The following is a 26,130-nucleotide window of genomic DNA, read 5'->3' as shown; positions in this document are numbered from 1 at the left end:
TTCCTTTTAAATGAAACGGCGTGTTTTGACCAAAACAGCGTCGTTTCATGCACTGTTTATTTAAAAAAAACGCAAAACGGTGCCGTTTTGAACGGCACCATCATCTTCTTCCGTGGGCACGCAGAGAACAGGGGAGAAGAAGATTTTCTTTTCTCCTCTGTTTCGCACCGACTTCCCTCCCCCCGATGGTTTCAAAAAGACGCCCACAATTCACCCACTTGCCTCCTCATTTTTAGCCATTGATCGATAGTGGAGGGGGCGGCCAACAGTGGCCGCCCCACCGACGACGTCCCCCCCTGTTTTTGCCTATAAAAACAGGGGAAGGGGACCGGAAAAAAAGAGAGAACAAAAGGGAGAAGGGGGAGAAGAGGGGAAGAGGAGAAGAAAAGAGAGAGAAGGGAATAGAAGAAAAAACCGAAAAGAATAAGAATAAGAAGGAGCAGCAGAGAAGAAAATGAAAAAAAAACAAAACAAAACAGAGGAGAGAGAGAAGGAAAATGCAGAGCCACCGCCGGCCACCCCATTGTCAGTGCCGCTTCCTGTCGCCACCACAGGTCAGCCTTTCTCTCCTTCTTCTTTCTCCTGCTTCTTCTCCATTGCCAGCCTCCACTGTTCACGTAGCATGTGAACAGTGGAAGGAACTGTTTACACGGGCTGGGCTGAGCCCAGCCCATGCATTTGGGCCTGGTTCGGCCCAGCCCATGTATTTGGGCCTGACCCGACCATTTCAAAGAGAAAAAAAATCAAAAAAATTGTTTCAGCATCTTATAATTTTTCCGCGTTGTTTTTATATCATTTTTATCAATATCAGGCAGTATTTTTATGTCGTAAAAATACAAAAATCTAATATTTAAATACCCGGTTTTTCATCCAAAACTTCCAAAAAATACAAAAAAAATCCAAAAATCCAAAAAAATGTTTTTGTGTATACGGCCAAGTGTCTCAAAGCTAAAAAATCATATTGTATTTTTCATACACCAAAAAACAATGTTTTAGCATGCATTTTGGCTTTAATAACCAGTTTATTAAAGTTAAAAGAATATTGGCTAAAATTTCAAAAAAAACAAAAAATTTTATTTTGTTTGTCTCTTAGCATCCGGGGTATGACATTATACGTAATGCATATTTCAGATATTTAATTCTTTTTTTTTCGGACAATAGAACTTGGGGTATGACATTACATGTAATGTGTATTCTGAACAAAACCATAACACAACCTTAGATTTTATCAGACATCAAAACAATGCAGCCTACCTTAAGTAGGGCGTAGTTGGGGTGCTAATACCTTCCCTTTACGCAACCAGTCTCCGTACCCCATCTCTGAGACCAGTTAGGGTTCCTAGTAACCAGAATACTAGGTGGCGACTCCCATTCAAATTTTCCACTTATAGGAGACAAGAATTCCTTGTCTCTACACATGTTTTCCTAGGAATAAATCCATATCCCATTTTTGTTATTCCTTGAGGGTGGACAATCACCGCGCCGCCGCACACATGCGACACCCGTTACAATAATCCATCCTCCGCAATCCTTGGGGTGAATCTAGATACATCCATGACTTCTATCGAACCTCTATAAAATTATGATAACATCATGTATATATTAATTAACTAAGTTAGGTAAATAAACTTGTAAATATATTACTTTATCTCAAGATTATCCAACAAACCAATCACAACTTCTCATAAATATTAAATATTCATTATCATTTATCAACGTCCATACAAATTAATATATATATATATATATATATATAAATTAACAGAAATTACCACTCTATAATACCATCAATAAAAATTAAAACAGACCCATTAAGCAAGCTATTAATTATTTCAAAACATAACATGTAATTCGGTAATTCCACAAAGTTTTAACAATTTACAAACAAATACAATCTTACAAAATCTAAAATAAATAATAACAGGTATAAAATTATACATTCATAAACTACAAGTTTGTTTGAGAAATAACAATAAAACATGTACATTGGTGACTTAGGATTAGGAAGAAGAAGGAGAAATGGGGGAGGAGAGTGTCGGCAAGGCGGCCATATATTCACTTATTCCGACTGACTCACAGACGGAATAACACTGTCGGTGAATACATTGGTGACTCCGTTGGTAATTCTGACGGGAAATTGACACGTCACCACACGGACCTACTTTTCAAATCCCTCGGTGATTCCGTCGGTATTTTTGACGGTGCACCGGTCACGTCACCCGTACGGATCTGGCATTTCAAATCCGTCGGTGATGCCATGGGTATTTTTTACGGTGAACCAATCACGTCACCTGTACGGGTCCCAGGTTTTGAATCCATCGGTGATTCTGTCGGAAAAATCACCCGCCAAAACCTCTGCGTCAGGTACTCGCCCTTTTTTCATTAATTGTAAAGTTTATGTCCGTAATTCGGTCGGTAATTACCGATCGAATTACGGACGGAAATATTCCGTCGGTAATTTTGACCGAAAAATACCGGCAGAAATATTCTGTCGGGGATTCCATTGGTATTTAGTGAATTTCTGGTAGTGTTTTTAGTAAATGAGAAGACACTTTGTAGGGGACATCAAACAATAGACTTTATGAGACCAAATAACTTACAATTAAAATGTAATGATAAAAAAAATAAAAACATGAAAATAACCAAGTTATTATGATTTAATTGCATATTTCGGAGATTTTTAATGATGTTTTTACAAATATTAAGAACTAGAATAAAATTTATTTAATAAAATCATATCAAGATTATAAATTGATTTTGCTCGAAATGACCTATAAACATAGAAAATATTTATTCAATTTATTATTCTACAATGTGTGAAGCTTTTTATTCGTACTATCTAACCAAACAATTTCCAAGTGCACAATATCATATTTCTCATTGTTTTTTTTTTTTCATATATTTATTATTGTTATTTCCGTGGTTAATTTACAATCAGCCTGTCCAAGTTCTTTTGGGATTTAAAAGGAAGGCCTTCCTTTCCTTGCATATTTTCCGTTTACAAATAGTAATACAAAACAATTCATCAGTAATTTGTTGCACCGACCTGACCCTCTTTCTCTTATAAATTACTAGTAGCAGTATAGCAGCATGGATTATTCTTCTTCTGCTCTCAGATTGGCTTTCTCCCGCGCGCTGCTATCTTCTGTTTCTTTCCGGAATCGATCATGTCTCTTGCTAATATTGCTGTAGGGTTCCGATTTAACCCTACAGAGGCTGAACTTGCTTGCCATTATCTTTACAACAAAGTCATGGGTCTTCCTCTATCTTGCCCTTACATTGTTCAAGATTATGACCTATATGGTCACGAGGAGCCTTGGAAAATATGGGAAAATTTTGGAGAATACAATAATACTACTAGTGATGATGAGGATGATGATGAAATCGAGGCTGGTCCGTCTCCTCAGAATGATCTTTTCTTTTTCACAAATTTGAGAAAGATAAACCCTGGCCTGAAATCCTCCAAATTTGATCGTGGTGTTGGGTCCAATGGGGGCCGTTGGCATGGCGACGATGTCCATTCATTCCATTCCAAAGGAATTACCTGGAATCGAAGGAGATATTGTTACAAGAACCCCAATATAGGCACTCCTGATGCTTCCTGGATTATGTTGGAGTATTCCCTCGATGATTCTCTTATGCAGAATGCTCCTCATTATACCGTGCTCTGTCGAATTCGGAAAAAGAGTAACAAGTATTGCAGTAGAAAGAGGAAATCAAGCCAATCTAGCTCTCAGCCTGAGCCTAAACGCCAGTCGAAGAAATTGAACTCGAAATTGAGGACACCTCCGATTGAAGAAACTGTTCATGTGACAGCACACCCACCTCACGTTCATGTTCCTGTGCCTTGGTGTGAATATCTCTGATCAATGCTATAAATTGATATGGTTCTCAGTTCTTGAAAAAAATGTTATGCATTCTATTCTCTCTGGTTTCTTGGATGATGGTGTGCTGCTGCATCATCTTCCTTGCTGCAATAAACCAGTTTTGATAGTGATGTTTCAATTTCAAAGATTGCGGCCCCATTGTGTGTTTCCTACAGTTACGTTATAGCTAGATTGGCTAGATGCAATTGTTGTAGTTATTTAAAATTAAAACTTGCAAGAGTAATTTTTCTTTGTCATGATTAGAGTTTTTTAAAGTTGCAAGACCGCAAACATGTATCTAACGATTGGAATCAACATTACAGAGTTTAACTTAAATTTTACACCTATTTATTGAAATTTAGCAAAAATATTATTGTTTTTTTTCTTAACAATACATCAAAAGTTCACAATGAATTATTAGCTAGATGTTCTAAGACCATTCAATATTTTTGCATGAGTGTTTTAGTCCTCAACAAAACCATTACCTTGGCTGGCTCACGAAAATTATGCAAATCTTAGATGCCAGACCCAAGCTACCTGGGTCTGGCAACAACATTAGACCCAATGCATTTGGGTTTGGCAAACAAGCCAAGCCCAAACGCCCATGTCAGACCCAAGCGTCATGGGTTTGGCAACCAAGCCAGACCCAAATGCCATAGGTCTGGAACAACGCCAGACCCAAGTGACTTAGGTCTACATACCATGTCAAGCCTAAGCGCCCATGCTAGACCCAAATGTCATGGGTTTAGCAACCAAGCCAGACCTAAGTTCCATGGGTCTGGAACCACGCCTTATCCAAGTGACTTAGGTCTCGGAAGCACACCAAATCCATGTTATATGAACTTGATAAAAATTACAATGGTAAAGCTTTGATTTTTATTTGGATTCCACTCTTGTTGTCTTGGTTGTGTATTAACTCCTCTACATCTTAAAACCTTTCTATCTATGTTACTATTTATGGTTTGTGTTAATTTCTATTTGCATTATTAATTAGATGTTAAAGTTTTACGTTATCTTACATATTTAGCATAAACATGAACCAAGTTCAGCGCAATGAAAGAAAAAAAAAGTGGTGGTGGAGCGTCGACATGTATCTTGACTTATCTATAGAGTGACTATAAATTCAATTTAGAAAAAAAAGGCAAAAATAGTAAAAATAGACTAGTCAAGACTTATAGTTGACCAACAACCAAGCCTCGTATTTTCTAATTAAACATCGGTTATGACTTGCCATTTGAAACTTGTGCACATAATAGTAAATTTCAATGGTATACTACTGCAAAGCAAATATTATCCCAAAATTTTATAGGAGGTATAAGAGATATTATAAAAGTGTTATAGGTGTATCTCACTATTGGGTCTAATTCCTCCAAGACAACTTTCTTTGTGTTTGAAGAATACACAAGTTAAAACACTTGACTTGGACGAGATTGAATACATGCTAATATGTGTTTCATCATCCTTACATCAAGCTTTGATGTCTTGTTACTAGATGGATTAATTAAAAAAATTAAAGCAAATGATAAGCCATTCATTATCAATTTAGAGATGATACATTGTTAAGAAAGAATCAACAAAATCTCATGATTACGTAATGTATTAGGAAACATATGTTGTCAAAGATATGTATTCCTATTGTAACTCTTATTCCATAATTAGCTTAGCACAATATAGGAAAATAATCTTGTATATAATGTAGTTGTGATAGACTCAGTAAGATTACAACAGGGTTGGCAATTCCCTTATTTTCTCTGAAATTCACATGGTATCAAAGCGTGGTTTACCCTAGCTCTCTTTCTCTTGTTGCTCTATATCTCTGTTGCAAACTCCTGCTTCAATTTTTTACCGATTGTTCACTACCATGGAACATGAGCAATTTTCTAAGGAAGGCATGAATAATGCCTTTGATCCTTTTTTTCTCTATCATTCCGATCATCCGGGATTGGTGCTTGTTTCCAAACCTCTCAATGGTGATAACTACTCTACTTGGTGCAGATCTATGACAATTTCTTTAAACGCTAAAAATAAATTGGGATTTATAGATGGGACAATACAAATACCATCAACCATCAACTAGCCAAACAATCATGCTTTATGGAAAAGATGCAACGACATGATTTTATCATGGATTCTTAACTCAATTACACTAGAACTTGCCGACAGTGTTATATATTCAACTACAACACAAGAAGTTTGGGAGGATCTTCGAGATCGTTTCTCTCAAAGTAACACTCCCCGTATTTTTCAGATTGAGAGAGACATAGCTTGTGTTTCTCAAGCTCATATGACAATTGCGGCATATTATACAAAGCTGAAGGGATCGTGGGATGAATTGGGATCTTATTACGGAACTATTTGCTCTTGTGGAGCATATCATAAGCGATGACAATTGATGCAATTTCTCATGGGATTAAATGAATCTTACAAGGCAATTCGGGAGCAGATTCTACTGCTGAATCCTTTACCTGATGTTCATCAAGCTTATGTTTCCATTGTTAAAGAAGAAAAGCAACGCAGCTTAGGTGATACACATGATGCAACAGAAACCGCAGCCATGGCAGTTCAACGAAATGCACCCACAACTCTGGCTTTTCGATCAGGTCAAGGGGTTTCCTCCCGCTCCAATTCCTTTAATTGTAAGCCACTGCACTGCACATACTGTGACAGTGACCATCATGTGCGAGATACATGTTGGAAATTGCATGGATATCCACCAGGTCACCCAAAGCACAAAGCCAATAGATTCAACAAGTCTGGAAGTCGTCAACATTACAACAAACTTGCACAACCTTCAGCTAATTACATCAAGGAAGTCCCATGATGGAAGAGAAGCATTCGGTGATGAATGGACTCTTTGATTTACAATTCCAACAAATATTGTCCATCATGAACAATGCAACAAAATGCTCAAACCACTATTCCTCAAGCCAATGCTGCGGTCACCACTCCAGTTTTGTTACAAACACCAATTATTATGCCAAGTCGATTAATTCTCGATAATGGTGCCACTGACCATGTTACTTCTTCTCCGAATTTGCTTGTCGATAGTCAGCAGAACACTATTTTGCCACCAATTATTTTGCCAAGTGGAGAACGGGCTCCAATTACGTCTATCGGGACTTTACATTTGAATTCTATTATTTCTCTAAAAAATATGCTTGGTGTGCCATCTTTTAAGGTGGATTTGATGTCCATAAGTCGAATTACAAGAGGACTTAATTGTTCAGTAACCTTTTTTTCCATATTGGTGTGTTTTACAGGACTTGGCGATGAAGACGACGATTGGTTTGGGTAAACAACGAGGTAGACTTTATTACTTGGTTGCATTAGCATCAACACCATCAACACCAAAACACCAACCCTCCATATCTGCTGCCATTGCTACCCAATCATCTCATTCTCATGTCATCTCCTCCACCGATTTGTGGCATCGCCGATTAGGGCATTTATCTTCCTCTAAATTACATTTTATGGCAAAAACTTTATTCAATTTTCCTTTTAAATTGCAAGATGCTTGTGATATTTGTGCACTTTCAAAACAATGTCGTCTCCCTTTTTCTGCTAATTCAATTTCCTCTATTCGACAATTTGAATTAATTCATTGTGATATTTGGGGGCCTTATAAAATTCCTTCTCTTTCGGGTGCTAAATATTTTTTGACAATTGTGGATGATTACTCTCGATTTACATGCATATTTTTTATGCATCACAAACATGAAACACAAAATTTACTCATCAATTTTTTTTCCTTCGTCAAAACTCAATTTAATGCATCCATCGCAAATATTTGCGTTGATAATGGGGGGAATTTTTTTCTATGTAGAATGTTTTCCGCCAACATGGCACAACTTATTAACACTCTTGCGTTTATACGCCCTAACAAAATGGGGTTGTCGAGCGTAAACATTGTCATATCCTTGAGTCTGCACATGCTCTTCGTTTTCAAGCTCACCTCTCCTTGCATTTTTGGGCAGAATGCGTCTTTACTACTATCCATTTAATCAATCGTTTGCCCATACCACTTCTTTCCCATAAAACCCCCTTTGAAAAACTTTACAACAAGGTTCCAAATTACTCTCATCTCAAAGTTTTCGGTTGCCTTGCATATGCTACTGAAGTGCACGCTACACATAAATTTGCTCTTTGAGCTGCATGTTGTGTTTTTTTCGGGTACCCAGTCGGCCAAAAAGCTTATAAACTCTACAACCTTACCACCTATAAATTTCTCACCAGCCGTGACATTGTCTTTCATGAACACATTTTTCCCTATCAATTACCCCCTATCATTACTGCACCTCCCATACCATCAACTGAATCCACAGCTACCACACCAGTCATTCCCATTTCCATCTCCGATCTTCCTTCAACAGACTACCCAATCCCCTCTTCAGTGTCTTCCACCCCTGTCCCTCCATCCTCTCCCTATAATGTGCCCCTGTCACCACCTATCCTTACTGTGTAGCCTCTGCATCGTTCCCAGCGGCATCACAGCCCTCCCCGTGCTCTACGTGATTTTGTTTGCAACCAAGTAACGTCTCCCAAACCAACGCTGCCTTCATCGTCCATTCTCACCACAGGTACAAGGTATCCTCTTTGTAATTTCCTTTCTTATCACCGCTACTCACCACAGCACAGGTCTTTTGTTGCCACCATTAGTCAGGACATTGATCCCCGCTCATACACTGAAGCTGCCTCCCTTCCACAATGGCACAATGCCATGCAATCTGAGCTTGCAGCATTGGAAGCTAACCAGACTTAGTCCCTCACATCTCTCCCTCCTGACAAGACTGCCATTGGATGTCGGTGGATATACAAAATCAAACGTCATTCAGATGGCACCATTGAGTGTCATAAAGCTCGGTTAGTGGCCAAGGGTTACACACAGCTAGAAGGTATTGATTTCCATGACACATTCTCTCCTACTGCCAAAATAATTATCGTCCGCTGTTTATTGGCTTTAGCAGTAGCACAGAATTGGTCCCTTCACCAACTAGATGTACACAATGCTTTCCTTCATGGTGATCTTCATAAAGAAATTTATATGTGTCCACCTCCTGGTCTTCAGCAACAGGGGGAGAACTTGGTATGTCACCTCAACAAGTCATTATATGGATTAAAGCAAGCATCTCGCCAATGGTTTGCCAAATTCTCTGCAGTTATTCAAGCTGCCGGATATGTTCAATCTAAAGCAGATTATTCATTGTTCACATGTCGCAATCATAAATCTTTTATTGCATTATTGATATATGTTGACAACATTCTCATCACCAGTAATGACCTCAACGCTATATCCACTCTTAAGAACTTTTTGCACAATCGTTTTTGCATTAAGGATTTGGGTGATTTGAACTATTTTCTGGGCATTAAGGTCTCTCGATCAAAAAAAGGTATTTCTATCTCACAACGAAAATACGCTTTGGAAATTCTGAAGGATAGTGGGGTTTTGGGTGCTAAACCCGTGAATTTTCCTATGGAACAAAACACAAAACTCTCTGATGTAGGTGACTTGCTTAAAGATCCATCTCAGTATAGAAGACTTATGGGGCGCCTAATCTACTTGACTATTACACGACCGAATATCATGTATTATGTACATGTGCTAAGTCGGTTTATGCATGCCCCACGCAAACCACACATGGAGGCTGCCTTGCATGTGTTGCGTTACCTGAAAGGTGCTCCAGGTCAGGGTTTGTTTTTCTCTTCTCAAAATGGTATGTCTCTGCAAGATTTTTGTGATTCGGATTGGGCTGGTTGCCCAATGACTCGGAGATCAACTACAGGTTATTGTGTTTTATTGGGTTCTTCATTTGTTTCTTGGTGGACGAAAAGATAGAAAACAGTGTCACTCTCCTCAGCAGAAGCCGAATACAGAGCTATGACAGGTACATGTTGTGAGTTATCTTGGTTACGATCATTGTTGAAAGATCTACAGATATTGCACCCGAAACCAGCATTACTACACTGTGATAACAAAGCAGCTTTACACATAGTAGCTAATCCAGTTTTTCATGAGAGAACCAGACATATAGAAATGGATTGTCACTTAATTCGAGATAAAATACAGGATGGTTCGATCACGACTGAATTTGTTACTTCAGCAGAATAGCTTGCGGATGTCTTCACTAAACCATTAGGAAAAGAAAGCTTCTCCACCATGATTCGCAAGTTGGGAGTTCTTGACATCCACTCTCCAACTTGAGGGGGAGTGTTAAGAAAGAATCAACAAAATCTCATGATTACGTAATGTATTAGGAAACATATGCTGTCAAAGATATGTATTCTTATTGTAACTCTAATTCCAGAATTAGCTTAGCACAATATAGGAAAATAATCTTGTATATAATGTAGCTGTGACAGACTTAGTAAGATTACAACAAGGTTAGCAATTCCCTTTTTTTCTCTGAAATTCACATACATGCATGATTGTATAGCGATGACAATGCCTTGGGCATAAATAATATAGGTCATCTATTCGATTTTTTAGTAAATGAGAAGACACTTTGTAGGGGACAACAAACAATAGACTTTACGAGACCAAATAACTTACAATTAGAATGTAATGATAAAAAAAAATAAAAACATGAAAATAACCAAGTTATTATGATTTAATTGCATATTTCGAAGATTTTTTAATGATGTTTTTACAAATATTAAGAATTAGAATAAAATTTATTTAATAAAATCATATCAAGATTATAAATTGATTTTGCTCGAAATGACCTATAAACATAAAAAATATTTATTCAATTTATTATTCTACAATGTGTGAAGTTTTTTTATTCGTACTATCTAACCAAACAATTTCCAAGTGCACAATATCATATTTCTCATTGTTTTTTTTTTTTTTAACATATATTTATTATTGTGATTTTCGTGGTTAATTTACCATCAGTGTGTCCAAGTTTTTTTGGGATTTAAAAGGGAGGCCTTTCTTTCCTTGCATATTTTCCGTTTACAAATAGTAATACAAAACAATTCATCAGTAATTTGTTGCACCGACCTGACCCTCTTTCTCTTATAAATTACTAGTAGGAGTATAGCAGCATGGATTATTCTTCTTCTGCTCTCAGATTGGCTTTCTCCCGCGCGCTGCTATCTTCTGTTTCTTTCCGGAATCGATCATGTCTCTTGCTAATATTGCTGTAGGGTTCCGATTTAACCCTACAGAGGCTGAACTTGCTTGCCATTATCTTTACAACAAAGTCATGGGTCTTCCTCTATCTTGCCCTTACATTGTTCAAGATTATGACCTATATGGTCACGAGGAGCCTTGGAAAATATGGGAAAATTTTGGAGAGTACAATAATACTACTAGTGATGATGAGGATGATGATGAAGTTGAGGCTGGTCCGTCTCCTCAGAATGATCTTTTCTTTTTCACAAATTTGAGAAAGATAAACCCTGGCCTGAAATCCTCCAAATTTGATCGAGGTGTTGGGTCCAATGGGGGCCGTTGGCATGGCGACGATGTCCATTCATTCCATTCCAAAGGAATTACCTGGAATCGAAGGAGATATTGTTACAAGAACCCCAATATAGGCACTCCTGATGCTTCCTGGATTATGTTGGAGTATTCCCTCGATGATTCTCTTATGCAGAATGCTCCTCAATATACCGTGCTCTGTCGAATTCGGAGAAAGAATAACAAGTATTGCAGTAGAAAGAGGAAATCAAGCCAATCTAGCTCTCAGCCTGAGCCTAAACGCCAGTCGAAGAAATTGAACTCGGAATTGAGGACACCTCCGATTGAAGAAACTGTTCATGTGACAGCACACCCACCTCACGTTCATGTTCCTGTGCCTTGGTGTGAATATCTCTGATCAATGCTATAAATTGATATGGTTCTCAGTTCTTGAAAAAAATGTTATGCATTCTATTCTCTCTGGTTTCTTGGATGATGGTGTGCTGCTGCTTCATCTTCCTTGCTGCAATAAACCAGTTTTGATGGTGATGTTTTCAATTTCAAAGATTGCGGCCTCATTCTGTGTTTCTTACGGTTACGTTAGAGCTAGATTGACTAGATGCAATTGTTGTAGTTATTTAAAATTAAAACTTCCAATTGTTTAATTTAGATCATATAAAATTTTATATCACAAAATAGAATAACATAAACTTAAAGCAAAGTTATTTTTATAGACAATAACCTAAATAGAAGCTATAGCACAAACCCAAACTCAAAATGAATTAACCAAAAATATTCTTTTATAAACAAAAAATAATTTTTTATAAACAAAAAACTATTTTATAATAAATCAAAACCTCAACCAAAGAAAAAAATTAGAATCTGGAGCTCGTGGCCTAAGTAGAACACGTGACGTTTAAGCACAAATTTCACTTCGTATAAATCCTCACGTCTCTAAAAGTATTGGCGCTTTAGAGACTCTTTTTTTTTTTATCTCTTTAATTTATTATTATATAAACTATTAGGCGTTTCTTAGTGTGTTTTTAATAAAAAAAAAACATGACTCGAGTCATGGACCGCAAAGTTGTCAAAAACATATTTTTAACATGACACGAAAAATATAATATAAACCCGGATTGTAAAATCGTAAAAAAAAATTTTAACAATATTTGTACTGATTTTTTTTTTTTTTTTGAATTCTTATCAATATCTATACCATGTTGTTATCCCACATTAAACCTATTACTAGAGAAATTGTTTTTAGATGCCATGCGTTCAATAATTCAAGAATCAATTTGAATCAGGCTTGTAATCAATTCAAACATTATTATTAGAACCAAATTGTGATCAATACAAACACAACTTAGATATTCTATAAACATATTTTATTTTGGAAACATCATCAATAACTAGTCAATAAAATTATGACTATATCAAATTGCATATCAGCACACTGTTATTATACCATTTCAAAAAAAATTTAAAAATATTTTTAAAATGCTAAAACAAATAAGGTTCAAAAAAATATTAAATATATGTATGAGAGTTTATATGTGAGTTTTAATCTTTTTTTTAAATTTTGATTTTTTTTTATTTTAAATTCAATATTTTAATATTGAATTTTAAAAATAAAAAATATTTTAAAAGATAATTAGTATTACACTTACACCCAAAGTTAAAGTTGGGCTACTTATCACTGAATTGAAAGAAGCATCAGTGTTACTGTTGTGGGCTTTGGCTTTTGGTATTGTCATGTCAAAGTGTTCATTTTTATGTCAAAAACTAATCTTGAATGTGACTTTCTGGTAGCAGAAAATGGATCCTCTGTATGATTCTTAATTTTCCTTTGACAAAACTAACCACTGTCATAGATCCAGTGGTCTGTGCTTGGAGTTGCTTCGCATGGCTAACAATGTTTTGCCTGAACGGTCGCTTGGAAGGATAAATTGGGCGGTTAGCATCAAATAAACGGTGAAATGACATATAAACAAGAAATTTTAGGAATACTGCAGTATATGATGCTTTTTGTGTTAAAATCGTAAAAATGACTGTCAATTTGTGATTTCATCTGATTTTATTGATTTTACTTGATTTTAACTCGATTTTATCTATTTTCGAGTTTTTAAAGTGATTTTACACGTTAAGCATGTATTGACTCGCAAAATCGTATAATTTTATGAGTCAATTTTTGATTTTAACAACCTTGATGGACTATATTAGGTCCAATCAAATAGTTTTATTTACTTATATGATAGAAAAAATAACAACAATAAATATACAATATTTTAAAAGAAAAAATGATATCAATGACTAGAAGAAAAAAGAATGTTTATCATAAGGGAAAAAAACTACAAAGCCAAATTTTAAGATAATCCAATGTTAAAGGATGAAATTCAAAAAAAATTAAAAAATGACAAAGTAAAGCGCCTCAAGTCAACCCCAGCTAGCAGGACAAACTCGCAACCCAAGTCATAAGACCGAGCCAACCTCATAGAAAAAAATTTGAAAAAAAAAATGATAACCAGTTCCCTAAAATCCAAATGTAGAAGGATGAGATAAAAAAAAAATTAGTCAATAAAAAGAAGCACAAAAAAAACCCTTGCAAAATCGGGTAAGGCTATCAAATCTCGTAAGTCGAATCATATGAACATAATAACCGAATAGAATGCAAATAAAATAAAATAACGAAGCTTAATTTAAAAAAGAACCTAATTTTGAAGGGCGAAACTGAAAAAACATATACAACAAAGTGACCCCAAAAAAATAACCACCCAACAAAATAACCAAGTTAATCGACAAAACCTGTTGTCCAAGTCATAGGATTGACATAACCTGATTGAAAGAAAGCGAAAGAAATCATAAAGCCCATTTTACAAAATAAACAATGTTGAAGGGTGAAATGAAAAAAAAAAAAAATATTAACTTGTATTAACTTTTTAAACCCATAACCCGAGTCTCTAAACTGGAAGCATTCCATCTGAAAAAACAAAGAAACCTAATTCCCATCAAATAAACTGTCGAAGGATGAATAAAAAAACTCAATTATATAAAAGGATAAAAAAGATAGAAATTAAGACTATGAAAACCAAACTTGAAAAATGAGAGTTCATCTTAAAATTTTGAATTGAAGGAGGAAATTAAAAAAAAATCAATTTCATAAATGGATCCAAAATACAAAATCAAAATCAAAAAAATGAGAACTAGATTTGAAAAAAAATAACTAATCACAATTACGGATTCAAGTATGAAATTGATAACAAATTTGATAAAAGGACCTAGAACAAAAATTAAAGGAAAAAAATAAGGATCAAATTTTGAATGACAAGCTTGAATTTTAAGGAGAGGAGAGAGAAAGGAGAAAAATAAAAAGTAAAAGACTACCGGCAAAACACCATCATATAAACAAAATCTATAGTTTAGAGGCTGGGAGATGCTGAATGTGCTGTCAGAAAACCGTGAGCACCTCCCACCTGCACGTGCCAACCAACTTAGTATTTTAGTTACATTTATATTTTTAAAATACCAAATCACCCCTTAATCAACTTGATAATAATTAAAAAATTAGAATGAAAGTACGAAAAAAAGCCCCTGGACGCTTGTTAAATAAGTTTTGCTTTAAGACTAATATTTTAGTTATTTTAAAATCTACTTGTCCTTGATCAATTTGATAATGTCTAATATACCTTATAAAAAGTTAATATTATCAACAATAACTATTTTCGTTGATTTTTCTTTTTAGAAATGTAAATTAGTCATTACATTGTTACAATGAAAAGTGAATCATCTCACTTAATAATGTTTTCCCTCTCTAAATAGCTTTTATTAATATGTCAACTTCGCGATGACTAGTTTTCAATTGAGTGGATGAAGCTGCCTGCTGATTGTTTAAGGAGAATAACAAAATTTTGTGTTGCTGAGTTAGCGACGGTCTTCAATTTTATTTGCTTTGGATGTTTCAGTTAATTTCTATTCTTGCATTGTTGAGTAGGAACTCTTTAAGTATGTTTTCATTACATATTCACTGGTTTTTTCTTTCTCGTCCACATTTAAACTACATAAATTGGATTTCAAAGGTTTTTTTAAAAAAAAAAGAGAAAAAAACCATTAATTTGTTTTATCAATTTTGGGTATTTCTTTTTCCATGAATGAATTTATGTTTAGAATGGAGGGAGTTGAGATATTCCTTTAAGCTTTTAAATTAATACAGAGGTAGATTCTTCGTGACCAGATAAACGGGTATCAGTTAGGAGATCAAAGCTCTGCCATGACCCTAGAAATCCATTTGGTTTAAGCTGGCAGGAAGAACAAAGCGGTCCTGTTCTTGTGAAAAAGGAAATGCTTCCATGCCTTTCTGTTAGCTGTTCCCCTGTTACCTGAGGAAATCATTATCTTTGATGATTACGTCATTGATTTAAATGGATCTTATTAAGTATTTTACAAATAATGCAAAAGATTTTCATTATCCCTGCAAATCACAAGTACTGTTTCTGCAATTGCTTATTGTAAAGTATCATGGAGGGATTATATATGCAGGGCACATTTGGTTTCCTGGAAATAATTCGTTTTTGGGCAGCCTTGATTGGTTATGATTCAGGAGTGTCTGCTAATGATTTCCTGCAGGCTTAACCATCAGAAAGACTTGTCTGATTGATCTTAGGCCGCTTGTTGAGTAATTTATCTGGTAAAACCATTGAGCCTGTGGCACTAACAACATCACTTGATTGTTTGAATGGTGACTGAAGTGCATTGACGTAATTGAAACATTTAGCAATATTTGATGTGTGATTGGAAGCACTCAAGGAGGAGAACTGAACGAGTAATATAATGTTCCTCGAACAACTTGAATTTGGTTTTAAGATTTGCTTGCGGTTGATGGTTCTGCTAATATAGGGCAATGCAAATATATGAACTTCAGCGTGTTCATGCACTTCCCCGGGCCAGCATGGTTTGTAACCAAGAATTTGAACGTTTTACCAGCTGTTCTTTCTGGTTTATTTCTCCCTTAGATTGACTAAGACTCCAACTTCAATTTTTGATGCCCTGTCTCACTGGCTGCAACATTTTAGTCTTGGAACTAGATGACCAAAGCAGACTGTTGCATCTATGTACACTGCAATGGTAAAAGATGGAAACTTGAGGTGGCTTGCCTGCAACAAGGCAGACAGTTGCATCTACACTGTGTTGTGCCTGCTCCTAAGATTGACCAAACTCCAACCTTGGTTTCTCGTTGAAAAAAAGGGACATTGTAAGATCTTTGATGTATACTCCTATAGGCTTATCCTGAATGATTATATTTTGCAGTTATGTATAGGTGAATAATTGTGAATCTAAACGAAAGATCAGATTTCAAGTGCATGGATTAAGGTTAATCGCTTGGTAACACATTGAAACGTCTCATTGAGATGTACAGTGCATTTAGATTAAGAGTAAGGGAACATCAAGAACAGTAAAATCACAGAGAAGGAGCTCTCTCAGCAGAACCAGCAATGACAGTGAGCAAGTTGTTGCCAAAAGGATCGCTGAGATGTTTTGCGAGGTTCTCCACGGGACCTTCTCTAGTAACATAAGCTTGGAAGTAGAAACCCAGCATGGCAAACATTGCAAGTCTACCATTCTTAATCTCCTTCACCTTCAAGAGTGCAGCTTGATCAGGATCCTTTGCCAAGCCCAGTGGGTCAAAAGGACCACCCGGGTGAAGCTTGTCATCGAAACCCTACCAAGAATTCAAGATAACTGTGTCATTGCCACCATTTTAGAAAACAAAAGCTTGTCATCGAAACCCTACCAAGAATTCAAGATAACTGTGTCATTGCCACCATTTTAGAAAACAATGTAACCCTACCAGTAATTAATATTCAATCGTAAATCTCTACCAGCATTTTTGAGAGCCTTCAGCCCATACACCATACGGTTCAAAAAGATTTTAAACATCCAGATTTCAAAATCATCTCAAATTACACATAATTGGTTGTTAATGACCTTGTTTAGCAAATAGAGGGGGAAATTGGGACACGTTAACCTTGTAGCTAAGAATTGTGCAACTAATTATCCTATAAATGATTCATAGTTCCTAGTGTTGTACAAGTGCAGGAGCATGAGCTATTCTTATATTGGGATCGTAAACAAAATAGTGTCCAAGCACAGTACCAAGCCATTAGTGATTCTGAAGTATTCAGCACCGCCAACAAGGATAACCTCAGCAATGACAGCAAGGGCGAGGTTGATGGGGATGTTCTTGCCAAAGTAGTTCAATGTGTTGCCATCGAGAAGTAGAGCTCCTGTCTGCAGCAAGTGAACAGAAATCATTTAAACTCTTGTCTAGTATCATGATAATTTTCTATCAAGATTAATTCCGAGACAATAAAAATCAACAATTGTCATTGAAAAAACAAATAAAGAGTTGCATACCTTGAACCAGACAGCTTCTGGCCCACAGTTGGCTCCAAATTTGTTGAAAGCTTCAGGGATGATGAAGCCAGCTGCTCCAAGCATGGCCCACCTGGCGTGAATCAACTCAAATGCCTGATATCTGTAATAAAAAGTATAGTCCTCATCAGAAAAATCGACATGTTTAAGAAAGAAAAGCTAGAGTCACATAGAGAATTTAACATACTTTTCGAAGTCTTCTGGCTTCTTGCTGAGACCAAAAGGATCGTAACCATAGCTGCAAGTCACATGTAAACACAACATTAATATTTATAGCTACCAGTCAACATAACCACGACAGTAAATTTAGAAATCATAGCTGTAGTTTAATGTAATAATAACCAAGATCCAGTTAAGATAAAGGGCAAGAAAAGTGATCTTACTCTCCAGGGACTTCTCCATTCAAGTATTCTGGGATCTCAGACCGGTCCAAGAGCCCATCCGGCAAGAAGATTCTTCTGTCAGGACCTGAAACCACCAAAGGAATAGCATTTGTTTGAAGCATATAGAACTCAACCTCACCAAGTTGAAGAAGAGAGGATGGACGGAAAGATGGATCACTTACCATACCACTTGGCGAGCTCCACATCAGCTGGTGAAACAGCAGAAGGCTTTGGTTTAGGAGCAGGCTTCTTCTTGGAAAAGAGAGCAACAGTCTTGAACGTGGCAGGAGTGGATGCAGTCGGAGAAGCAGACCTGGTGGCTCCACTGAAGTTGAGAGGGTTTCCTAGCATTTCAGACACTCCAAGGGAGGCAGCTGCTCTGGATGCGGCCAGGGAAGCCATATCTCTTTGTTGCAAAGCTTTCTGTCTCTCAAGCTGCTCAGGCGCTTCTGTTGTGGATTGGCTAAGGTAACAATGGGATATAGAAAAACTGAATGAGGAGATACTTTATGCTTGAGCTGGTGGATGTAGACATGCCACATTGGACACACATAATGGTTTGTGATTGGCTGGTGTAGCAGATGTGTAATCTGACAAAGAGGTTTGATAGGATGGTTTTGTTGACGTGGAAGATCACGGGGCTGATGTGGAATGCTCTTGAAGTTCATGGATAATATTGGTGGCCTATCCAAATTCTCATCCATAAGTTTTTTGTTGTTTTACACAAAAGCTTTCGCAATAACTTTGTTGGTTCAGGGACAATAAATCTTATTAGGTAATGTAATTATGATTATTTTTTTAAATATTTTTTTGTATTAAAATGAATATTAATGGTATTTTTTTAATTTTTAAAAATTATTTTTAATATCAGCACATCAAAATAATTTGAAAACACTAAAAACATATTAATTTGAAGTTAATAAAAAAAATTAAAAAATTTTAATTTTTTTAAAAATATTTTTAAAATACAAAAACAAACATAAGCTTAAAAGGAAACAATGCCTTCATAATCATGGCAAGCCTGAGCTCTACTCAATAGAAGTTAAGGGCGCCAAGCAACTATTCAGTATTTTATTTTTAATTGGGTTTTTATATGTTTTAAAAATATATTTATTTCGAAAAAAACATGAAATTTATATATTTTTTAATATTTTTTAATAATTTTAAAATGCTCATGTTAAAATTTTAAAAAAATAATTCTAAAAAATATATTTTAATATATTTCTAAATAATTTTTTTTTTTAAATACCAACACAACTAACTAAGAAAAGGTTTTTACTTGCACTTGAGGTCTTGGTCTAGTGGTAGAAGGGGCTTGTTTCTTTCCACCCCACCATGGTTCAAACCTCACCGTGCACGCTTGTTCACCCCGGCGATGCTTTACATGCTCACTGGGTTTGCAGGATGTTTTAATGGGTTGTGGGATTAGTCGTGGTGCGCGCAAGCTGGCCAGGACACCCATGTAAATTAAAAAAAAAAAAAAAAAAAAGGGTTTTTTACTTCCATGCCTTCAAGGGTGACTTGTAACCGGGCATAGTTTGTCATAACATTTGACTATGTCATGCACACTTGCCCGATGCACCCATAGTTCGCCATTGATTGCAATTTATAAAATTAATCCATATAGATTAAAATTGATTGATTAGTTGATATGGTGGATTCTAATATTATTACTTGTTATATTAAAAAAACAAAAACAAAAAATGATATGATGGCATAATTCAATAATCCAAGTGATCTAGAGTGTTTTTTTTTTTAAAACTATAATTTGTAAAAATTATATATATAAAAATAAAAATTACTCAGAGTTATCTTATAGTGTTGTTATTTTTATACTTACCATTTGTATTTTTTAAATTGCAATTAATTTATATTACAAATTTTGTTGCGTGTATTAAGGATCAGCCATATAATAAGATGTGGACTATTATACCGGACTATTATATGCGGAACAAATATTTTAAGATATAATTTATAATTTTTTAAAAATATAAAATTAATTAAATTATAGTATATAAGGATAATTTTCCCAAATAAAATCCCACAACTTTGCTCACAAAGAATTAGTTCCGGTGATAATTCTAATAACGTGCATGATGGATGTAAAGATGTGCAGAACTAACTTGTTTTGCAAGTCCATTTTGTGCTCCAAAAAGGATTAAAAAAAGTTGTAATCACCCATAGAAATTGGTAGCCCATAATTATATCTTGAATCTATATCTTGCTTTCATAATTTTTCATTTCCTGTTCTCACACGTGGAATTAATTCACTTACGAAGGTGAGCAAGTCAACTAATTTAACTAGAACTTTGCTTGAATTGCCAAGCCTGTGTTGAGATTCAACCCGTGCAGAAAGGTAAACAATATATATATATATATATATATACACCAAAGTCACTAGCTATTTAGTGATATTTTAACCACTTTTTATTTTTATTATTGATGGAGTAATGGAATGGATTTCCACACTTTAAACAATTAAGCAAATCTTCAAGGAAAAAAGGAAAGAATTCTTAACAAGGTACGTAAAGCCATACAAATATTTCCATGCATAATAATAATAATAAGAATAATTTATTCCATAATGACAGTGAACTTGAACTAGTTAATTAACCTTGCTGCAAACTTTCCTGATTTCACCAGCTTTACCTGTTAGAACTCCAACCCTGCCCATATTTACCATGGAAACACCAAAGTCTTTGAAGAATGTGGATCTATGGGTCGCAGCAGATTGAAGTTTAATATAAGCTTTTGTCTCCATGTTGTCAAGGAGAGCTGCATCAGACTGGAAAAGTCCCCTTCTTTTAGCTACGAGCGTGTAATAGCTGTTATCGAATGTCCTGACACTTCCGGGATCCATCTCTACTAGCGTAGTTTGATCTCCTACCTTGCATCTGCTCTTCAGTTTTTCTATGTATTCGGAGTCCAGTGTGGGATCGGTGCCATTCTTTCCGGTGGAGTTGTAAAGCCGAGAGCTGAACGAAGAGCAATGAGAAGTGCCAATGGTGTGCCCACCTTTGTGACAGAATTACAGAATAATTAGAATTTTCTTCTGTACAATCTCTTCTTACAAGACTCTCTATGAAGAACATGAAGTGAAATGCTCAAGTACCTGAAAGCACTACGAGGTCCTTCACGCTTAGACCCTTCGAACGAAACATTGATATCAATTGAGAAATGTTTGAGGAAAATGGTGGCAGGTTTGTCAAGGGCTCTGAAAAATTGGACACCCTTCCATCCCTTCTTCCAGTTTCAACCTCCCAGAAAGGTCCCATAGTCTGATAGATAGGATAAATTATTATCAATTAAAACCGTTCTGTTCCTCAAGATTTTTCTTACAAAAGAAATTATCTTGAAATAAATTAATTTCTTACCGCAACAGTGACATCCCTAGCCACAATGGCCACGATGTCCGCACAGGAAACTGCTCCAGGACACTCCTTCTCTAATGCAGTCTTGACTCTGTCAATAACTTGATATCCTCTAAGACTCAAGTTCGGAGGTGAATCCTTTTCAGCTTGGCCGGTGCTAGAGTTCAAAAGCACCTAGCCATCACAGCCCTGTAGAGATATATAATTAGCTAGTCACCATAATTAAGCATTGTTCATGGATTCAAGCAAGAAAAAGAAAGAGCTTAAAACTGTTTCAGGGTTTTCAAATGATCAGAGATGGATTAAAGGCTCACATACCCTAACAAAGCAGTCATGAAAGTGCATCCTCAACAAAGGACCACTAAGGCTAGGAGCTACTTTCATCACTTGATGCATAACCTCTTTCACAATAGCCTCAGCTTTTGGACATGTATCCTTGTAAAACCCTACCCTCAACTGCGCATTTGCCAAGTTAAAGACCAAGAAAATGATCTGAACAAAGATCAGACATGGGGAAAGCTTCGAGCTAGCCATGTTAAGGTGACAATGTCAATGTTTTGAACCTTGATTTCTGAGTGAGAACTCAATGAAACACGCCACCTCTTTTATACTAGCCTCGACATACTGTTTATACCATGGGAAAAGCTGTCATTAATTAAAAGATGTTTGTGATCTGCTTTTGTTATTTAAATCATGTGGTGGCGCATAATCACTTCCTAATTTTCTGTTGACTTAATTATTATAAGATTATGGTGGCTCCATTTTCGTAATATAAAGATGAAGCTGCAGGAAATGATCTGTGACAGCACAGCAGAAAAGGAAGGCTTCATGTGATTGCTCCCATTGGATCCATATTATAAAAACAGAGTAACTAAGTTATACACAATCAGATTTGAGCAATTCACGGGGATGAATGAACAGTTGACCTTAAGGCTTGCGGCAAGATGTTCAATTATTACCTAACTGGATCGAAACTTGAGTCTGCATGCTAGATAAAAAATGAACATGTAATTGAATTTAAAAAATCTCTCAATAATTGTTGCCACCATGCATGGCTGCTTCTCTCAATGCCACTGGGGACTAATTAGGATTCTAGCAACAAAGTCAGACATGGTATATACGTAGTCATCGTGCTAACGAACTACTGAATAAATATTGAAGTTGAGACGTTTAATTTTCTATCCTAGAGATAGCAAATCAAGGTTGCAAGTTATTGTATCTTCACCTGGTAATAAGCGTAAATTCCAAGGTTGTCTTTAGGATAGAAATAAATAGAATTTGGTGAAATCCTTCGATCCTTATCTCTTTTTCTGTTTTTCAATCTGAAATCAACTTTTTTATCGTGATGCGAAAGTACTTCAGCAAATAGTCTACTTCTGATCATATATATAGAAATCAACTTGTCATCTCATAATGGTGTTGGCTTGCAATAATATTGATCCACAAAAGTTTTTTTAAGGAAATTTTATTCGAGTTTTGATCTAATGTTATTCAAACTTTTTTTTTTTCATAGGAGGATGTATTAAAAAAATAATATAACATAATTTTTGAAATCTAATGTAATAATTTAAATTTTTTTAATTATAAATATATTTTTTTCACCTTGAAAAATCAAAATTGTTAATGTAATTTAGAATTGAAATAGATATATTTATTTATGCTTTTATTTTTAGGGCTTGTTGCGGGGTATAACTCTCATAACAAAAAATACAATAGCAAAAACAACAAATTCATACTTTTGATGTGTTTTTTTTAATTTTTAATGTAGATTCCATTACTAAAAATAAACACAACAACAAAAACAAATATATATTAAGTAAAGTACATATAAAAATTTTAAAGATTATACATGGGCATCAAATCTCTAAACTTCTTTCTTTAAGTGAGACCAAGTCTACATGATGAGAAAGTCACTTTTTTGGAAGCCACCATACGGATAATTGCTATTAATAGCGTGCTAGCTTGGTAGTGGTTTCATATTTTGTTTCCAAGTAGTTGTTTTTTAAAATATTTTTTATATTAAAATAATATTTTTTATTTTAAAAAATTATTTTTTAAAATTAGCATAATAAAACATATAAAAAATAATTTTTAATTTTTTAAAATCACAAGTTAACCTGTGTTTCCAAACAGGATGAATAATGAAAGTTAAGTGCAATATTTTTTTATTTTGCAAAATGTTTGGTGGCATGCATTTAAATTAATCCAACTTGAAGACCATATTCTTTCAGTCTCGTACTTACGTTTGCAGATGCATGAATATAAATTAAATATTCAGTTATATGATTTTAATTAAAACATAATCCATATTGTTTAGAGTTTTAGATTCTCTTAGTTGCATGAAGCATGTTCCATCTAGGCCTGTTTATGGTTCGGTTCGGTTCGGTTTGAACCACAAAAACCAACCGAATCGAGGGATTCAAATTTTTAAAAAATCAAACTGAACCGAACCAAATTCCGGTTCAAACCGAACCAGTTCGGTTCGGTTAACTTCGGTTTTTTGGCTTTAAAATCAGGAAACCTAATCACCTGAATTCCTAAAATCCAAATGCCAAACATGAAAACTATACAATAGATTTCCTTCATGAAAGGATATTTTGCATAAGATGATCCCTAATAGCTCCATTTAATTCTCAATATATAATAATAAACAAAAAACCAAATCTAAGGAAATCCCAGCATAATTTTATACGATTTCTCAGCAACATGAATATAATAAAAAAGTCAATCCTCCAATGAAACTCTAGTTGCAGAAGAAAGTTCAACGGAATCAATAAGTCAAAATCAAGCAGATCTAACAACTCGATCAAAATGGAAAAGAGAAAGACGACGAATGGACTTTGTACTAAGAATTGAGCTCTTCTTTGAGCTCAAGGATTTCATCGTTCTTGGTCGTTGAGAAAAACTTTGAATCTTGACAGCTCATGCCCGCCTACTTGTTTGGCTCTGCAAATTTGCAAATAGTGAAAGACAGATGTGCGAGCAAGAAATAGATCAGAGATCGAAATGTGAAGTGAAGAGAGAAGCCAAGGAGATGGAGATGTGGGTTTTTGTTAAAAGAGACAGATATAGAGGGTAAAGACGCAGAATGGATGAAAATTAAAAGGAAAATGAAGAAGGGAAAACTAGTCTCTGGTCTGGGCGGCGGCGAATGTAATGTTATTAGGGTTAGGTTAATTGTGGACTAGTATTTATAGGTCTTTTATTTTATGGTTGGTGACTTGGTTTGGTTCGGTTCACCGGTTTCTATTGTAAAACCAAAACCGAACTGGTAAGATTTTATGGTTTTAAAAATCGGTTTAATCGGTTTTTCATCTTGGTTCGATTTTCTCGGTTAATTTTTCATCGGTTTTTTCGGTTAATTAGTTTTTTTGAACACCTCTAGTTCCATCCATCTACTCCGTCACATGCATTTAATTAAGAACGTCTTGCGTATACGCTATCTTTTCATATAAATATCCAACGAAAATATATATTTTTTCTGATACACTTTTCACGCTATTTGTATTGATAAATATAGCATGTTTTTCAAACATTTGTTTTTTCGGTAAATGAATCAAGCAAACATACAAACACCTGCATTCCTAGACAAAAAAATTGAAGAATCCGATGACTTGGAAGTCATTATAGAAATCACCAATTAAAAAGGGTATTTGACTAAGGTTAACTAGCAAGCAAAATTTGCATCCTTCCCAATCAGAACAGACATGATTATCAGAGAAAATAGCTCAGCAAACTCCTAGCTCTTGTCAGCAAAAATCCTGGCATCAAACACTCTAAAGCAACCTAAGATATACCTGCTGCAACCATCTAGTAGGTATCTAGTGGTAAGAACTTGAAATTAAAAAATTTTCTCTCGCTGTAATTTCAGGTTTGAGCCCTATAATTACTAATATGATGGCCACTGAAGACATACATGGTCATTAATTTCAAGGCTCGTGAAATTAATCGAGACGCATGCAAGCTGGCTTCCCGACCATCCACGTTATAGTTATATATATATATATATATATATATATATATATATATATATATATATATATAGCTACTTCAATAGTAATGCTTAAAAAAATCTAGGAAAAGCTACCATTGATTATAATTTCCAAAGAAGAATCATTGCATCCTTTGGCTTAATGCACAATAGCGCAAGAAAAATTTCTTGCCAAGCACAATTATTGGTACAACCGAACCAAACAACTATTGAATCTAAAAATCTATGCATATAAAACAAATATGGCATAATTTCATCTATACAAGCATTTTGTGAACACTCTTGTTAGAGCACTTGGATCCAAACTAATGCTATTTTACACCATGAAACAAGAGCCCTAACAGACTTCACTCATCTTCTCCACTTCTCAATTTCCTTGAAGTTGCTTTGACTAGCTTCTTGGAGTTGATGACCAGCTCATCAATAAGGAACCAACCTCATCACTGATAAATTGAAGAAAAATTAAACTAAGAGAATCCCAATACTGTTATTTGCAAGCACAATATATGCATATAAGACACCAGTTATTGGCACAACTTTTGCTTATTAATACTCTTTCAAATCTTTTGCTTATTAATAAACATGTTAACAAGCAGCAGCAACAAATCCAGCCTCGTTAGTTAATGCGAAACAAATCTCTAACAAACAGTAAAAAAGTCTGGCATGAACCAGAAGCTGAGTGAGAAGAATG

General features: G+C 35.2%; 5 protein-coding genes across 6 annotated transcripts; 2 read left to right on the top strand and 3 right to left on the bottom strand.

Annotated features, from left to right (window-relative positions):
* Positions 1–3,033: 3,033 nt before the first annotated feature.
* On the top strand, positions 3,034–3,866 carry LOC118055687 (protein SOMBRERO). The gene has a single exon (XM_035067628.2). The coding sequence runs from the start codon at positions 3,168–3,170 to the stop codon at positions 3,864–3,866; it is 699 nt and encodes a 232-aa protein (XP_034923519.1). The 5' UTR covers positions 3,034–3,167.
* A 7,121-nt stretch (positions 3,867–10,987) lies between these two features.
* LOC118055691 (protein SOMBRERO-like) lies at positions 10,988–11,686 on the top strand. The gene has a single exon (XM_035067630.2). The coding sequence runs from the start codon at positions 10,988–10,990 to the stop codon at positions 11,684–11,686; it is 699 nt and encodes a 232-aa protein (XP_034923521.1).
* A 4,910-nt stretch (positions 11,687–16,596) lies between these two features.
* LOC118055681 (chlorophyll a-b binding protein CP26, chloroplastic) lies at positions 16,597–18,564 on the bottom strand. 2 transcript variants are annotated; one of them, XM_035067622.2, is made up of 6 exons: positions 18,260–18,564; positions 18,078–18,162; positions 17,882–17,932; positions 17,677–17,797; positions 17,416–17,550; positions 16,597–16,981 (listed from the first exon to the last, which is right to left on the bottom strand). In XM_035067622.2, the coding sequence occupies exons 1-6, from the start codon at positions 18,477–18,479 to the stop codon at positions 16,721–16,723; spliced, it is 873 nt and encodes a 290-aa protein (XP_034923513.1). In that variant the 5' UTR covers positions 18,480–18,564; the 3' UTR covers positions 16,597–16,720. The 2 variants fall into 2 exon arrangements, with proteins under 2 accessions (XP_034923513.1, XP_073262798.1); XM_073406697.1 differs by having other exon boundaries at positions 16,910–17,049.
* Positions 18,565–20,673: 2,109 nt separating this feature from the next.
* Positions 20,674–22,009, bottom strand: LOC118055688 (peroxidase 27-like). The gene is made up of 4 exons (XM_073406482.1): positions 21,767–22,009; positions 21,452–21,637; positions 21,190–21,355; positions 20,674–21,092 (listed from the first exon to the last, which is right to left on the bottom strand). The coding sequence occupies exons 3-4, from the start codon at positions 21,350–21,352 to the stop codon at positions 20,683–20,685; spliced, it is 573 nt and encodes a 190-aa protein (XP_073262583.1). The 5' UTR covers positions 21,353–21,355; positions 21,452–21,637; positions 21,767–22,009; the 3' UTR covers positions 20,674–20,682.
* On the bottom strand, positions 21,440–21,982 carry LOC140954207 (peroxidase 27-like). The gene is made up of 2 exons (XM_073406593.1): positions 21,767–21,982; positions 21,440–21,622 (listed from the first exon to the last, which is right to left on the bottom strand). The coding sequence occupies exons 1-2, from the start codon at positions 21,980–21,982 to the stop codon at positions 21,440–21,442; spliced, it is 399 nt and encodes a 132-aa protein (XP_073262694.1).
* Positions 22,010–26,130: the final 4,121 nt, after the last annotated feature.

This window comes from Populus alba, chromosome 19, assembly GCF_005239225.2.
Source record: "Populus alba chromosome 19, ASM523922v2, whole genome shotgun sequence".
Taxonomy (NCBI): Eukaryota; Viridiplantae; Streptophyta; class Magnoliopsida; order Malpighiales; family Salicaceae; genus Populus; species Populus alba.
Note: the sequence above shows the minus strand (reverse complement) of the source record. Positions and strands in the feature narration are given on the sequence as shown.

Coding starts and splice junctions, on each gene's coding strand:
- LOC118055687 (XM_035067628.2), top strand. CDS start 3,168: ATGTCTCTTGCTAATATTGCTGTAGGGTTCCGATTTAACCCTACAGAG.
- LOC118055691 (XM_035067630.2), top strand. CDS start 10,988: ATGTCTCTTGCTAATATTGCTGTAGGGTTCCGATTTAACCCTACAGAG.
- LOC118055681 (XM_035067622.2), bottom strand. CDS start 18,479: ATGGCTTCCCTGGCCGCATCCAGAGCAGCTGCCTCCCTTGGAGTGTCT. Junction 18,163..18,259: donor GGAGCTCGCCAAGTGGTATG/GTAAGTGATCCA, acceptor TGGTGGTTTCAG/GTCCTGACAGAAGAATCTTC. Junction 17,933..18,077: donor AATGGAGAAGTCCCTGGAGA/GTAAGATCACTT, acceptor TGTGACTTGCAG/CTATGGTTACGATCCTTTTG.
- LOC118055688 (XM_073406482.1), bottom strand. CDS start 21,352: ATGGGACCTTTCTGGGAGGTTGAAACTGGAAGAAGGGATGGAAGGGTG. Junction 21,093..21,189: donor GGACCTCGTAGTGCTTTCAG/GTACTTGAGCAT, acceptor TCTGTCACAAAG/GTGGGCACACCATTGGCACT.
- LOC140954207 (XM_073406593.1), bottom strand. CDS start 21,982: ATGGCTAGCTCGAAGCTTTCCCCATGTCTGATCTTTGTTCAGATCATT. Junction 21,623..21,766: donor TTCATGACTGCTTTGTTAGG/GTATGTGAGCCT, acceptor TGTGATGGCTAG/GTGCTTTTGAACTCTAGCAC.